Raw genomic sequence first — 15,976 nt, forward strand, 5'->3', positions numbered from 1 at the left:
AAAAAAAAAAAAAAAAAGTTGGACATAGTTATAGCACAAAGTGAGCTGGAGTTTCTGCTCCTACAGTCACTATAATGACAACCACCATCATCACCCCTGGTAGAGTTATAACAAAAGGGCCACAATGCTGCTATTGCATGAAATAATTTCTGTCCTTCTGAGATGCTAGTGTTGGACCTCAGAGCTGCTGTGAGAGCTGTCATCTTGTCTCTCATTTCCAGGGACACTGCCCTCTGCCCCTCCCTCTGTAGCACACAGCTGTCCCTCCCTCCTGCCCATCACATCCTGCCCAGAAAGGTTACCCACATTTACTACTCAGGTGAATTTCAAAGCTGCTTCCACCTTACCTTCATCTCTTAAAGATGAAACCTGGAGCAGGGCTCTGCATACAGTAGGGACTGTTAATCGGTGCTATCAGGCTTCTCCAGCCACCACCTCCTTCCCCCACCCTGTCCTGCTGAGAGTGCTTGATTTGGGTTTGGAACAGAAAAAGCAGAAGTGGCTTCTTAAAGATTCACAGGCCCTTTGTTGTCTTGGACACAGCTTTGCGGTTCTTGGGGCGGGATTGTCCAGGAGAAAGGTGGCTCCTGCTATATTTTCTTCTAGGTTATTTTGCAATTTGACTTCTCTTCTAGCTTTCTCCACTAGCACCATCTGCTCCCAGATCATTTCCTTCCCATCACTGACACTTGCGTTCTCTGTTACTCTCTCTATAAGCCAAGTCCTGCCATAGCACTTATTTCAATATCACAGTTTGAGAGGGAGGCAAGGATGAGTTACAGAAATCAAAAGTGAAAGAAATGTCTTTTTTTCATAAAGAAATGCAACTTTATTATTCTCAAGTACACATGTAGTGCTTCAAAGTAATGTCTTGCAAAAGGTCACCAGTAAAGATCTGCTGTAGATGTTTCTTTAACAAATACGTCACAGTTGATGATAATTAGCCCATGCATCTGCTACTTCTAAACGGATATTTCTAAAGTGCCTGGAAAGTATTGGTTTAGGTAGGCTAAATAAGCCATTCCTAGCAATATTGCTTATGCTCTTAATTTACTAAACCAAAGCAGTTTTTATTGATTGTGTAAAGATAAACATTTTTCCACAGTCAATTGCAAATTAATCAGGCCCAAATAAATATAGTATCCCACTTAGATTTCCAACCCAAGGCAATGATTCACTTATTTCAAGGTACTTCTGATGAAGCAAAATTCCAGTTCAATGAAAATAATAGCCATTGGGAGGCTGTTTCTGGGTCTGACCTAGTGTGTCTCCCGGGCTTCCTTCCTTTCTGCTTTCAGCTTTCCATTTTCCTTAGTGTCTCTCACTAGCTTGGCTCTAGATCTCTTTACGCAGGACAATCTCAGTGCCTTCTAAGCTAGGCTGAGAATGGGCAGAGCTGCCTGGCGAGCAAAGGTGAGAGATGGGGAGGGAAGAAAATGAAGAAAAGTATCTGCCATAGGAACCTGAAACCAACTCCCTTTCTGAGGGAAAGCCAGTACTATGATCATTGGTGTGAAGGGCACTTGCTGGCTGGAGGGGCCCTGCCATCTGAGTGGTCAAAGGCAGGTCTCTTAATATTTTCCCTCTTATTGTCCAAAGTTTCTGACCATAGCTGATTTTGCAAGTCCCTAGAAGATAGGAATGTTCCAGGAACTTCTCCACCCCAATTCCAGCCAGTGTCTGGGGAACTCCTTTTCTAGGGCTGTCTTGCCAGTGCCGGGAATGATGCAGGTTCATTGTGATGGGCATAGAGAGGAAGGGATTGGGGGAAGGGGTTCTGGGAGAGAACTGGCAGTTATATGTGGTCTCAAAGCAGCACGGAGTGTCCAAGGACACGGTGTTGGAAAAGGTAGGGTGTTGTCAAGCCTGTGTGGCCGAGGTGGCTGGAACTTCTGTGACCTCCATGTCTGTGGACCAAGAGGACTGCTAGCTAAGGGCCAGTGGGTCACTAAGAGGCACATGGTGTGGCTCTATGCGGCTCCCCCAGTTACCTCCTGGTCATGTCTCTGCTGCTACTCTGATGAGATGTGAATTTGATCTGTCAGTGGGGTATCCAAAAGGGTAGGACATGGTGCTGGAGCCCATCCCATCTACCTGGAGACTCAAGACTTTTCCAACATCTGTCTGGTCGCTGGCACCACTGCTATCCTTTTCTGCTTCTACTCCTTTGCCGTCCTCCTCTTCCAGCCAGCAGCCCAGCCTCCCCCCCATCTCTCCTCTCCAGGTGCCTGGTCAGCCTTGACTGGCAGACAGGTCTGGCCTCTCCAGCCAGCTTCCCATTCTGGTCTCAGGCTCTTGTACTCAAGGAGGTGCTTCTGTGACTTCAAGGTCTGAGGGGAAGCAGAGGGGACAGAGCTAGGCAGGAAGGGGAGGGTGTAAGCAAAACGAGGCGACATGAAGGGTCCCTTGGTGATCTGAGGATTTACTTCTCTGCATTAGACAGGTCCCAGCCTTTGGATGTTGAACTGTTTCAATAGGAGGTGGGGGGAAGGTATAGGACATGGGGAGGTCTGGGGCAACCTTGAAAAAATAGACAGCGTAGTAGAGCGGGATGGAAAAGGATCCAGGTCTAACGCAAGTTTTCAGTTACAACTACGGAGCAAACCCTAGGAGCCTACTTACCTACTCCTGCCAACTTAGCCTGTCTCATTCTTTCTCTTGAAACCTTCCCCTGAAATACTACACCCCGTTTACCCCATCCCTTCCCATCACCATCCCTGCGACACCTCCAGAGCACCCCGTCTCTCCTTCTGTGCCTGGTGCTTCTTCCAGAGGCTCAGTAGTAAGTCTCCTTCTCCACCCAGCCTGTTAGAGAGATTGGGGCGAGGGCTGTAACAGGAGCTCAAAAGGAAGTAAGAGATCGTCTCTCAGGGGCTTGGGAAGCTGAGGCCAGGTGGAAGGAGGGGCCTCTGAAGAGGCTGCTGGAGGGAAGGGGAGGGAGAAGAGCCAGTAGGCAGGAAACGAGAGGGCAGCCCGCCTTTAGGAGACTCATGCATTTAGCACAGGGAGGGTGGGCTACAGCGGAGGAGGCTGAAATACCAATGCCTGTGGGGAAGCAGTGCAACTCTGAGGAGGCAGCTGCTCACTGGTGGGGTGAAAAACGGGGCCATGAGCTTTGACAGCTCTTGATTTTTTTCCAAAGTCAGAAGTTCAGATTTTATGTGAAAAATCCCTAGGTTTTAGATATTAGGCCAATTAAAAGGCACACACACACAAATATTGGACATAGCAAACTAAACACTACCCATGGGCCGTGTTTGGTTTGGTTGCAGGCCAGATGCTTTTAACCCAGTAAGTGATAGAGAATGCTTGTTGGAACAAAACAGAACAAGGTTACAACCCAGGGGCCAGCTCTGCTCTCATTATTTTAAGACTCTGAACAAATAAATTCACCTCTGTACTTCCTCTCCTTATCTGTAACACGTGGAAGTGACTGGATGACCTCAAAGGGCCTTTCTAATTCTGATGTTCAGTGATTCCGGGGCCAGGGGTGTCCGTGAGTCCTTGGAGACCCCCAGTAAGTTGGCTGGGATGTAGAATCTGACAGGAGGGCAGGGTGGCAGGTTCCAGAGAGTGGGGGCTAATGGGACCTGGAACCCCATGATCTGAGGGCTCTGAGCAGCCAGAGCAGGGTGCCTCGTGGGTGTGAAGTGTGGTTGGAGCCCTGGAGGGGCAGCCTGCTGGAGGGGGGGTGGACTTTGCTGGGCTTGGGGTGGGCATGGAGGTGCTTACCCCCAGGATATCGCCGCAGGATGAGCTTTCGGACCTCGTCATAGATGAAGATGAGGAGACTGTAGGGAAAGGCGCAGAACCACCAAGTGACCCTGAAGGCAACAGAGGAAGGTGTCAGGAGCAGCAGAGGTGGGCACAGATCACACAAAGTAGGCTTCAAATGCATCAGGCCTGGATCCCAGGGTGGCTCAAGGCACCACGAGCCGCTCACTCGGCTGCCTTAGAGACTCACTTGAGGGGGTACATGCGCAGGGCCACCCCCATGCCAGGGCAGTAAGACAGAAAGGCAGCCAACGCTGTCTCCTCCAGGAGCCCGAAAATCAGGATCTTGTTCCTGGAAAGACAAAGAAAGGAGAGTAGGTAGCATTTGAAGGGGAGCTGGGGGGAGTGAGCCAGCCCCCGCAGACGACCCTGAACAGAAAGAGGAGAAAAGACACATGAAGGAAGGTTACATATGAAATCTTCCTGTGTCCGCCTCAGACATGTCTTCTCCGGCTTTGTGTAACCAAAGAAAGAAGTTTCTTTTTTTCTGCTTATTATCATCCATTGCATGTATATTCATTCATCAGATAATTATGTGGGGTGATGTGTTCTGTGCTGGAGATGCAGTGGTCAACAAGGGGCCTGCCCTCAGGAAATTATCATCTTATTTTTTTGGTACCTGGGATTGAACTCAAGACCTTGCATGGCAGGCAGCGGAACCACTGAGCTAAATCCCGGCCCCTATCATCTTACTGCTCCAGGAACAGCCTGGGAGGGTGTTGTCTCCTCAGCAAGATGCCTTTTTTTTTTTATTCTGGTACTAGGGATTGAATCTAGGGCCTTTGCACTGAATTATACCCCCAGACTCCTCCTCTCTCACTTTCTTTTTTTTTTTCTTTCTCTTTTTCCTTCCTTCCTTTTTTTCTTTTCTCTCAAGACTTGGTCTTGCGAAGTTGCCCATGCTGGATTCGAACTTGCAATCCTCCTGCTTCAGCCTCCCAGAAGGAGGTTACAGACACACTGGGGTTATGGACACGCACCATCACACCTGGCTCCTAGCAAGATGCTTTGAAAGCTTCTTTCATGCAGAGCCCAGGCCTGTCTCAGGCTTTCTCAGCAACTCCCTTAGGCCCTGGTGCTTGTTCATCACAGATGAGAAGAAGACTACGTTTGCAAGTCCTTACCCCGAGGGTGTCCCTGACTGTTGTAAGTGGGGAACAGGCGTCAGGGCAGATTCTGGAATCAGACACATAGGATCTGTTTCCAGCTCTGACCCTTCCCAGCCCTGGGTGGTAAACAATGTTTAACTTCTCTGAACTTTGTTTCTTTCTCTGTAAAATAGATTTTACCCTTATATCATGGAGTTGCCAGGGAAATTACAGAAACTGTTGCAGAAAAGCTCTGGAACATGGTAAGTGCTCAGTGACATTGTTATTGAATCCTCTGCAGTCTTGCGAAAAGCACCTTTTTATGGCTTAAACCATGGTCCCCCAATTTTTCATTCACTAAAGACCTTCTTGCTTTTGTTTCAGAAAGGCCTCATTTTAATTGGTCTCTCAAGTTGTTTTTGTTAATAAGTTGTGAATACATTTCCCCTTTTATTAATTTATTTTATTTTGATTTTTGAGACAGCATCTTGTTATGTAGTTCAAGCTGAACTGAAACTCACCATGTAGCCCAGGCTGGCCTCCAACTCATGGTAATCCTCCTGCCTCAGCCTCCCAAGTACTGGGATTATAGGCCTGTGGCATCAGGCCCCAGCCATTTCCCCTTCTAAAATGTATTTTTTAAATTCATGGCTTCCAAACAGAGCTATGGGTTAACATGGAGTCACTACTTTGGGATATGTTTTCTTGGCTTTTGCCAAAGAACACCCGGTTAGCAAGTCCCCTTCTGATAGGCTAGTGGAAGTGGTCAGTAAGTGTCCTGAAATAATGCAGACAGCATCTCTGAGAATCCTACTGTGCCAGGGACCCTGGGGGAGGCTGAGTACCCTGAGGCTTCCTCTGACCAGGTAGTTTGCTGCTGTTACTGCTCCTTCCCTGTGCGCAGCTGGACTTCTATGGTGCAATTTTCCGTTTGTCTCTCAGATGGCTGTACCTGGTCAGTTTGTCTGTTCTCACGTTCCTATGGCACCTACCATAAGTCCCAGCCTCTAGGACTGTACCCAGTCTCTTGGAATCTCTGGGACAAAACTCACTTGGGCAATTGCGACCACTGTTTAGGGGAAGAAAAAAATGAAAAGAACCAGCCTGACATCTTCAGCCTCAACCCCATTCGTGCTAGAATCATAAGTTATCGCATTCTCAGGTGAGCCACCGCAGTGCAGGGTGTACCTCGGACACGGCTGCTGGACCCTTCCTTACCAGCTGGGTACTCTTAGGCACCACACATCTAATCTTTCGGAGGCCTGTTGTGATGCAGTGTAAACAACAACGTCAACTTGGTCACGCCATCGTGAGGCTAAAGACATGTGCCTACTTATCGCGGTGGTCGGCACAGGGTAACTCATGGTAGCACACCTTACCCAGGGCAGCTCAGGGTCCCCAGGTGGAGGCCCAAACTGCAGGGACAGCGCTGTGCACCAGGCTACCTGTTGAGTGGGGTGGGGAGCACGGGAAAGCCTGAGCTCAGGGCTGGACAGAGGACTTGAATAGAGAAGGGAGGGAGGGAGGAAATAGGGGAAGAAAGAAGGTCGGAAGTATGGAAAGAAGCAAAGCAAGGAAGGAAGGTGGAAGGAGATTATGAAGTACAGTTTGGGGGTAAAATCAGGCCTCGTTTGAAATAGTCCCATCATTTCTTCCTCATTTCTTGGTCTAGTTCAAACCTGGCTATGGATAAACAGCCTGATGATTAAAATCCAACGCCCCCTCGGCAGACCTGGACCAAGGGTGTTGGGGTGACCTGACCGGGGAAGCCCGGCCTGTGTGGGTTGGTGGCCGCTCCCAGAGCGCCCTGCCGGGGTGAGTGGGTGCTCACTTCATGCCCTGCTGGAAGACAGAGTTGCGGCGGGTCTTGCAGATGATGAGGTCAGCCCACTGCACCACCACGATGCTGGCAAAGAAGGCCGTGTGGCACGTGAACTCCACCACCTTCCGCTGCTCGTAGGTCTGGGGAGGGCGGGCAGAGCACAGCCAGTGTCAGAGGAGGACAAGAGCCGGGGTACAGCGCCGCCCCACCGGGCCCAGCCGTCCCCTCTCTGCGCATGCGCCGAAGCAGCCCACTCACCCACTCCTGTCCGTAGCTGTCCTCCAGGTCGTTCGTGGACCGGTCGTCCCAGTCGAGGCGGATTCCCAGCAGCGTTGATGGCAGAAACCCATTCTCCGCCAAGATCACAAAGTAGGTGAAGAAGCCCCCCAGAGCCTGGATCATACCTGTGGGCGGTGGGCAAAGGGCAGGGCTGGGGTTAGCCGAGAAACAGGAAGGGGCCAGCACCTGAGGGCCCTCAGGGAGCTGAGCCCTGTCCTGGAACTTCGCTTAGGTTCCTCCCTCCAGAGCCCTAGGGAGAGAAGCTGTGGAGTCCCTTCCCCAGCCCCAGGCCAGCACACCGATCTGTCCGTAGGCCATGCTGATCAGCCGCTCATTCACAAGCTTGTCGGTTTGGGGGTTTCGCGGCTGTCGCTTCATGATGTCACTTTCAGCTGCTTCGTAGGCCAAGGAGATGGCAGGGACCTGTGTGGCAGGACACGAGGCGGGAGGGTATTCCAGGGATGTGGGAGACAACGGGACAGAAGCTGATGGCAGTAAAGACTGATGGAGACTGAACTAAGCTACAGCCCAGCACTCCCTTCCTTCCTTCCTCCCTTCCTCCCTCCCTCCCTTCCTTCCTTCCTTCCTTCCTTCCTTCTTTCTTTCTTTCCTTCTTCCTCCTTTCCTTTCCTTTCCTTCCTTTCGAGACAGGGTCTCTTTTGGGATTATAGGCATGAGCCACCACATCTGGCCCTTTTATATTTTTATTTTGAGACAGGGTCTTATTAAGTTGCTAAATTGCCCAGGCTGGGCTCAGACTTTCCATCCTCCTCTCTCAGCCTCCTGAGTGCTGGGATTATGAGCATGTGCTACCACCCCAGGCCTAGAAAGAATCTTGGACACAATTCTGCAACCCTCCAGGCCTCGTTCGGCTTCTCTGCTCCTCTGCCCAGGCGGCCCGTCCTTCACCCGTGGCCCACCCCACGCCCTGGTCTGTGTGGCTGCCCCGCCTGCCCCCTCCACGCTCACCATGTCGGTGCCCAGGTCAATGCAGAGGATGGTCACGGTGCCCAGAGGGAGGGGGATGTTGGCGATGATGAACAGCAGGAAGGGGGTGATCTCGGGGATGTTGCTGGTCAGGGTGTATGCGATGGATTTCTTCAGGTTGTCGAAGATCAGGCGGCCTGTGGGGCGGCATCAGGGGGCTAGAGGGACCCTCCCCACCCGAGCCTGGAGGTGTGGCTGCCAGTTTTCCTGCAGGAGGAAGGTTTATGTCGGAGGGGAACTAGCACAGGACGGGGCATTCTGGAATCCCGAGTTGAGTCCTGAGTGGGGATGAAAGGTCTGAGAAGCAGAGCTCTGGCTTCCCGTGACGCCATCCCGGCCCATGCAGCCCCCTCACCCTCCTCCACGCCTGTGACGATGGAGGCAAAGTTGTCATCCAGCAGGATCATGTCAGCTGCCTGCTTGGAGACGTCAGAGCCGGAGATGCCCATGGCGATGCCGATGTCGGCCTTCTTTAGCGCAGGGGAGTCATTCACCCCGTCCCCTGTCACCGCCACAATGGCTCCCTGGGGAGAAGACACCCACCAGTGCTGGAGGACAGGCCGCTCGGCTCCTGGCTTCGCCTGCCCGGGTGCCCACCACCCGCTGCCTTGCTCACCTGCCTCTGACAGCCCTCTACGATGATGAGCTTCTGCTGCGGGGAGGTCCGGGCAAACACAATCTCCGTGTGGTCCCTGAGGATCTCGTCCAGCTGCTCCGACGTCATGTCCTTCAGGTCCGAGCCGTGCACCACACACGCCTTGGCTTCTCTGGAGGGTGGGGCAGCACAGCTTACCGCCCGAGCCTGGGCCTGTCCTGCTGCTTCGTGGCTCCCTCAGCCCCCTCACTAAGTAGAGCCCCCCGTCGCTTCACTGCTCCTCCCCCTTGATGCTCCGTTTCCCCAATGCTCTCGGTGGCAGTGACACTAATCCTCACCACGTGGCACCCGAGGGCATAGGTAGCTTGCTAGGTCACCCTCACTTTGCACTTACAAAAATGAAGGGTACAGTGATGCCTTACATAGCTCATCAGTGGTGCTGCACGGACGCACACTGAGGACTGAGGAACCAGTCACAAAGGTGTCAAAGGTAAGGCCGTAGTCTAAAGGCCTGAGGTGCTGTCAAACAGTTTCAGGGCTGTGTTGATCAGATGCAGGGGGATCCCGCAAAGGCCTCACCTGGGGTTGACTTGGCTCACAGGAATGTTGAGCCGGGCTGCAATGTCCTCCACAGTCTCATTACCCTCGGATATGATGCCCACGCCTTTGGCGATGGCCTTGGCAGTGATAGGGTGGTCCCCGGTCACCATGATCACCTGGTGCAAAGGTGAAGAGAGGAAACGAAAGCAGCATTGAGAGTTTCCCCCTCTTTTTTCCTTTTCCCAAATCAGGTAAAGCTAGATTGCTAGATGTCTTGGACTGGCAGATCCCGGTCTAATAATGGAGAGGTGGGAGGGAGTGTGTTCGGTAAGGAAGATAGACGAACCAATTGTGTTGGATTAAGTGCAGAAGAACACCCACAACAGAGTGACAAGCTAATGGGGCCCTCTTGGGAGAGAAGTCTCCACTCACTGGGATTGTTCAGGAGATGTTTCAGGATGTGGGCTTCATGAAATATGATACAGCCAGAGCTGGAAGGATCCCAGAGATCTTGAGGGAGGCTCTTCAGGTCCTACAGCCTTCTGTCCCACCCCCACAACTCTCCAGGCCCCTCTGCCTCCCAAAGAAATTCAAAAGCATCTCTGCGATCCCCGTCCTCCGTGACCCCTCCATCTGAGGCATTCATGCTGGCCGCCACCCCCTGGAAAGCCTACAGTCCCCTGGCCTGCACCCGTCCTTCATTCTTGGCTTCCCTCCATCCTTGGCACGCCCCTTCCAGCCTCCTCAGGGTGGCAGTCTGGCAGAACGGAAGAGCTGGACAGGGGAACTCAGTCTAAACATTGGCCTTCTCAAGCTGTAGGGCCTTGGACAAGTCAGTGCACTGTGTCTCACACAATGCGAGGGATGATTTGGACCTTTCCAGGTTGTCTGGAGATTAAGAGATATTCGGCAGATGCCCAGCAAACCTCAGCTGTCCCGCCACCCTCTCCTCTCCTCACTGGCTCCTCTAATCTCTCTCTCCACTTGGTCTGGCCCAGGGTTTCATTCTCTGCCCTCTCTTTTTGTTTGTTTGTTTTTTTGAGACAGGGTCTCACTATGTAGTTGAGACTGACCTGGAACTCACTATGTAGCCCAGGCTGGTCTCGAACTCACAGCGATCCTCCTGCCTCAGCCTCCCGAGTGCTGGGATTACAGGCGTGCACCACCACGCCTGACTTCTCTGCCCTCTTTTTGATTCAGTTCTCTTCCTGGGCCATATAATAAAATGTACCAGGAGGCCTTTAATTTGCACCTGTGTGCTAATGAGATTTAAATATCCAGGTTTAACCCTCTCTTTTGAGTTCTGAACCATATTCCGACTCTCCCTGGAGTCCAGGGGTCCCAACCCCCAGGCTGTGGACCAGTGGCAGCTCCTGTTAGGAGCCTGGCCAAACAGCAGGAATGAGCAGTGGGTGATCTCGAAGCCTTATCTATCCCCGTCACTAGCATTGCCACCTGAGCTCTGCCTCCTGTCAGATGGCATCGGATTCTCATGTGAACTGTGAATTTGGGGGACCTGGGTTGCAGGCTTTTCCGAATCATCCTGAATCCACCAGCACCCTCCCCATCCCCCATCCCTCAGTTTAGAGAAAAATTGTCTTTCACAAGGCCTGTACCTCGCCAAAAAGGTGGTGGATGGACCGCTGTTATATGCTTCAAATTTAAGGTCCAAATTCAGATGCATTCCCTCTGCTTCCACCGCCTCACCATGCCTGTTCCTGTACTTCCTGCCTTAGATACTATCTCTTCTGCTCATTCTGTCCCTTCCACTCCCATATCGGAATTCCTTATGTCCTGTGTCCAATTAGTCACCAAGTTCTCAAAATATTCCCAAATGCAGCTATTTCCCTCCATGTCTCTGTCCTAGTTATTCCTCATCTAAACTATTGCACAGCCTCTAAACCTGCCCCCCTAGCTCTAGCTTTCCCCCAGATTCAGTCCCTTCTCTATCCAGGTAGCCTCAGATCTATGTCTGTGACATCTGTGGCCCACAGGATAAAGCCCTGTAGCATTTAAGCAATGCCTTTCCAACTGGCCTTGCCCCAACGTTTCAGGCTCCGTCCCCAGTGCTCCTGTCCATCTCTCCCCTGCTGGCTCACATGCCCTCCCACAGTGCAGCCTTGTCAGGGTACGCACTGTTCCCTGGTCTTGCCTGCCTCCCCCTCTCCCACTGCCGTACAGAATACTCTTCAGCCACCTCCAATGCCCAGATCAAATATCATTCCCTCTGTCAAGCACAGTCCAGTTCCCTGCAGCAGAATTAACTGCTCCCGGCTCCCAGTTCCCACAGAGTCCTTTCTTGGCCTCTGCAAGAGCTCCCATCACTGTGAGAGGCTGTGAACCAACAAGAGCACAGGCATCCGGACCAGCCAACAGGGCTCTATCTACTGGCTCTGAGTTCTCATGGCAGGTGGGAGGAATGATGTATACTTCAGCAACCAAGTGGTTATGGGATTCAGAATTCACACACACACACACACACACACACACACACACACACACACACACACAGAGGACCAAGTCTTCTGGTGTGGTGGGTAAGGAATGGTTGCCCAACTGGCTTCAAATCCTGGCTCTGGCCAGGGCGTGATATTTTGTGCCTCAGTTTCCCTCACTGAAAAAGGGAAAACACAGCTGTACCCACAGGGCTGTGGAGGAGATTAAATAAGATCACAAAGGCTTAGGGATGAGCATGGTGCCTGATTTATGGAAAAGTTAAAAAGAAAATAGACTGGGTTCAGAGTCTCTGACCCAGAGTAGGTGCCTGACTGTTAACAGTTGTTCTGTGGCAGCTGTAAAGGCATCTGTTCCCCATGAAGGACCGTGGGATGAGGAGGCCAGGATCTGTGTCTTGTTCATCTCTGCACCCAGTGTTGAGCACAGGACCTGGCACTCACCACTGGTTGAAATGCATGGACTGGGAGCAGGTGACAGCATCACAATGCGTGCCCGGCAAAGGGGCTGGCAAAGAGCTGCCTTGAGCTCCAGGACAGAAGGGAGGTTTGTTACGGCCAGCACCTTGCTCTGTGCTTGATATACAGTTGGCAAACAATACGCAAGTGCTGAGTGAAGAACAAACTGGGCTCTGAGGAGGGCGTGGTCACTGTAGTGAGCCAGGGAGCCTGGAGAGCTGTGCTCAAGGCAATAGGCTGTGTCAGGGACACAGAGCCGGACAGGGGAAGCCGACCGCCCTGAGCAAAAGGGTGAGGGAGGATCCACTTTTCCTTGCCGATGGATGCTGTGTCCATGGGGAGGAAGCCCCTGGGGGCCTGTGTCTCCTAGGGCAGTGGCTGTGGCAATGCCTTGACCTTTTGCATCAGGGAGAGGCGGACAGAGAGGAGGAAGGGAGGTCGGTACCTTAATGCCTGCACTTCGGCACTTGCCCACAGCATCTGGCACAGCTGCCCGGGGTGGGTCGATCATAGACATGAGCCCCACAAAACAGAGCTTTTCTGTGGGAAAGTTCAGCTCATCTGTGTCGAATTTGAAGCCCCGAGGAAACTTTCCAGAAGGCAGATTCAGATGGCAGAAGCCTTGGTAGGGAGACAGAAGGGAGGAGTCAGCGCAGTACAGTGGCCGCCTGGACACCCCTAGTCCCAGGAACACTGCAGAGGTGCGGCCCTGCCCCCTGCTCACCCAGCACACGCTCGCCCAGGCCTCCCAGCTCCATGTAGGCGTTCTGAAAGGCATCTTGCATCTCCTTGTCTAGGGGGATCTCCTTGCCCTGCACCAGAATGGTGGAGCAGCGGTCCAGGATGCGCTCCGGGGCTCCCTTCATCACTAGCACGTGGCTCTGGGGGCTGTCTTCTCTCTCGTGGATGGACAGCTAGAGAGGGGAAAGGCAGTGACAGAGGAGCCGGGCTTCTCTCCATGGCTCCAGTGCCCAACCTGTGGTCTGATACAGAGCAGCAGCTGGTAAAGACACCTGCCACAACAGACCTAACCCCACTCCCCCAGAGACTGTCCACAAAGGGAGAATCTCCACGTGTGGAGGGGTGCTTGCTCATAGTCCCAGTGTTACAACCTGAGAGTCACTTCCACAGGAAAGCCACTCATTTAAAGAACAGTCATCCATGTCAGTTAAGGCAGTGCAGGCGCCCGGGTGGTCACATCCACCACCCTGCAATGGCCCAGTGGGTTTTACCTCCGTGGCTCACACAGAGCGCGGCTAAGGCTGTTCCGGGCATTTAACAGGTACCTAGAGGCCGAGGGACATCATAAGGGAATTATAGAAGTGTGCTTCTATTAAATGGAGGGGCAGAGCTGGAGGACTATGTAGTAGTCTTCAATAGTAGGTGGGGAGCTGTGGGAAGAAGATCTGAGAGGGCCACGGAGTACACGTAAGTTAGCAGGGGATGGTAACCGACAAGAAGCGAAACAAGTTGTCCTGGGACTAAAGCAGGAGTAAGAGGACACGATCCCCAGGTGCTTCCATTAATTCCTTCTACTGATTTCCTTTTGGCTTTGTCTACTTCCCTGCCTCCCATGCCCCCTTTGGTTTCTCTCTCCTCCTCTGTCCCGGCAGCCCAACCAGACCTGGTACTTGTTGGTAGAGTTGAAAGGAATCTCCGCCACCTTGGGGTTTCTGTCCCTCATCTTCCTCACGGAGCCACAGGACAGCTCAATGCACTTGAGCAGAGCTGACTCAGAAGCATCGCCAGCTGTGTCACGCTGCCAGAAGGGAAGAGAAGCCGGTGTCACAGGGAGGGAGGGAAGGCAGTGGAAGACCAGGTGAAGAGGCACAGAAGCCCCAGGCAGCCACAACGTGTGAGAGGGAGAGCAGCGATCAGCCTGGGGACTCCGAGACCTCCCCACAACACACCCGGGTGTGTGTGGGCTGACACCTACCTTGGACACGGAGATGTTCTCCTGCCCAGCCTTGAAGACGGCTCGGTTGCAGAGACCAGCGATCCGAGACAGGGCTGTCCATGTGGGTGACCGTTTGTCAAAAGTGGCCCCTGGGAAGAGATGAGAGAGAACAGGAGCTTGGTGCCTGTCTAGAGCCCTTAACTCGCCCCAGCCGTGCTCAGGGCCTCCTCAGCCCCCTCATATCCTTTCACTCCCTCCAAAGCACACAATCACCAGACTGATCTTCAGTGGTGTCGGCCTCGTGGATCTGGTTGTCAAACCACATGTGGGCAACAGTCATGCGGTTCTGGGTGAGGGTGCCCGTCTTGTCCGAACAGATGGTGGACGTGGAGCCCAGCGTCTCCACCGCCTCCAGGTTCTTCACCAGGCAGTTCTTCCGCGCCATGCGCTTGGCGGTCAGCGTCAGGCACACCTGAGGCCAGCGGCAGGGAGAGAGAGGAATAAGAAGAGAGGGGTAAAGCTGGAGCCACAGATGCCCATGTCCTTACCCGAGACTGTAGCTAGACTTTACCCTAGACTGGTGATGGCGAATCTTTCAGAGACTGACTGCCCAAACTATAACCCAAAACATACTTATTTATTGCAAAGTGGCCACACTGCAATTAAACCTGAATACTGGGGCTTTTTTTTTTTTTTTTGCAAAAACAACACATACAACCTGCAAAACCGTCCCTGAGAGGCCTTTATATGCTTGCTGTGGCATGCGTGCCATAGGTTCTCCAGACCATGCACCTCCTTAACCCTGTGCCACAAACAGAATGGGTGGAATCTAGCGGTAAATAGTGAATTCATTCAACTTCGGATGTGTTCAGTTGATATCACAGGTGTATATTAAAGTGAAATGCTCAGCAGGACATTGAAATATTTGCCTAAAGCTCCAGAGAGGGTGCAGGGATGTGAGAGCTGTCCACACAAAAGGGAGGAGATGGGCTTATTCTAGAGGTCTAAGAAGGCACAGTGCTGAGGCTGGAGAATGACACATCACAGTTAGCAATGAAGGACACAGTTCCAGGAAAGTGGATAGCAGTATCCATTTCGGCACCAGAGTTCAGGATAGGAGCTGAGAGAAGGTCTGTGGATTTGCTAGTTAGTCACTGGTGACCTTGGAGAGAGCCTTTACAGATGGACAGTTGGGCAGAATGAGCCCTGGTCCGCAGGGGTAGGGGTGGGGAGTGTGAGATCATAGATGGCGAGAAAAGCCAACCATGGTAAGTGCTAGAAGAAAAACTGAGTGCCCAGATACAGCCCAACTTGAGATTTTTTTTTTCAGACTCAAACTCTGAGCTGTGTGTTAAATGTCTTCTGAGTATGGTGCACATCCGATTTGTGACTTTAGGGACCCAAAGGGAAACACTGCTGAAAGACAACAGCAGCTGTTCCTTTATCCTTTCAAGGAAAGGGCAACGAGACCCCCCCACTGCGTGGTGCCTCGGCCTGATGCACTCACAGTGACGGTGGCCAGAAGCCCCTCAGGCACATTGGCCACGATGATGCCAATGAGGAAGATGACGGCCTCCAGCCAGCTGTAGCCCAGGATGAGGGACAGCACGAAGAAGGAGACGCCCAGGAACACAGCCACCCCTGTGATCAGCTGGATGAAATGCTCAATCTCCATGGCGATGGGCGTCCGCCCCACCTCCAGGCCCGAGGCGAGAGTGGCTATGCGGCCCATCACTGTCCGGTCACCTGTGGCAATCACGATGCCCCTGGCGGTGCCTACAGGAGAGGAAGGGACTCCGGGTTGGGTGTGCTAGGGATGCTAGGGACTGAAGTGTCATCCTCCCTTCTGAGCAAAGAATATCGCAGAGGAAAGGGCCAAAGATTCAGATCCTAGAGCCCATCTTGAGTAGATTGTACTATCCTGAATAGATCGCCAATCCCAGACTCAGTACACCTGGAAATTATTTTTTCCTGTACTTAGGCCTGAGGAGAAGTCTTGTCAACAATACTGAAGTTCAAATTGAGGGGCCCCAATAAATGAAATAAAAACTGCTTGTGGTATTTCAGTAAAATCAATTGCAT

The 15,976-nt window shown here is 52.4% G+C and overlaps 1 protein-coding gene across 2 annotated transcripts in view; it reads right to left on the minus strand.

Moving 5' to 3' along the window:
• Nucleotides 1-1,898: 1,898 nt before the first annotated feature.
• The window catches only part of Atp1a2 (ATPase Na+/K+ transporting subunit alpha 2), a 24,634-nt gene continuing 10,556 nt past the window's right edge, over nucleotides 1,899-15,976 (minus strand). For both annotated transcript variants that reach the window (XM_010616679.3, XM_019206400.2), the window contains exons 8-23: nucleotides 15,402-15,670; nucleotides 14,168-14,366; nucleotides 13,934-14,043; nucleotides 13,622-13,756; nucleotides 12,722-12,911; nucleotides 12,443-12,618; nucleotides 9,125-9,261; nucleotides 8,567-8,717; nucleotides 8,306-8,474; nucleotides 7,933-8,087; nucleotides 7,263-7,386; nucleotides 6,943-7,088; nucleotides 6,694-6,824; nucleotides 3,965-4,066; nucleotides 3,733-3,824; nucleotides 1,899-2,805 (exon numbers count right to left, since the gene is read on the minus strand). In XM_010616679.3, coding sequence (XP_010614981.1) covers nucleotides 2,777-2,805; nucleotides 3,733-3,824; nucleotides 3,965-4,066; nucleotides 6,694-6,824; nucleotides 6,943-7,088; nucleotides 7,263-7,386; nucleotides 7,933-8,087; nucleotides 8,306-8,474; nucleotides 8,567-8,717; nucleotides 9,125-9,261; nucleotides 12,443-12,618; nucleotides 12,722-12,911; nucleotides 13,622-13,756; nucleotides 13,934-14,043; nucleotides 14,168-14,366; nucleotides 15,402-15,670 — 2,315 coding nt within the window. In that variant the 3' untranslated portion in view covers nucleotides 1,899-2,776. The remainder of the gene's footprint in view (nucleotides 2,806-3,732; nucleotides 3,825-3,964; nucleotides 4,067-6,693; nucleotides 6,825-6,942; nucleotides 7,089-7,262; nucleotides 7,387-7,932; nucleotides 8,088-8,305; nucleotides 8,475-8,566; nucleotides 8,718-9,124; nucleotides 9,262-12,442; nucleotides 12,619-12,721; nucleotides 12,912-13,621; nucleotides 13,757-13,933; nucleotides 14,044-14,167; nucleotides 14,367-15,401; nucleotides 15,671-15,976) is intronic.

Source organism: Fukomys damarensis, unplaced genomic scaffold, assembly GCF_012274545.1.
Source record: "Fukomys damarensis isolate Sample0158 unplaced genomic scaffold, DMR_v1.0_HiC HiC_scaffold_19, whole genome shotgun sequence".
Taxonomy (NCBI): Eukaryota; Metazoa; Chordata; class Mammalia; order Rodentia; family Bathyergidae; genus Fukomys; species Fukomys damarensis.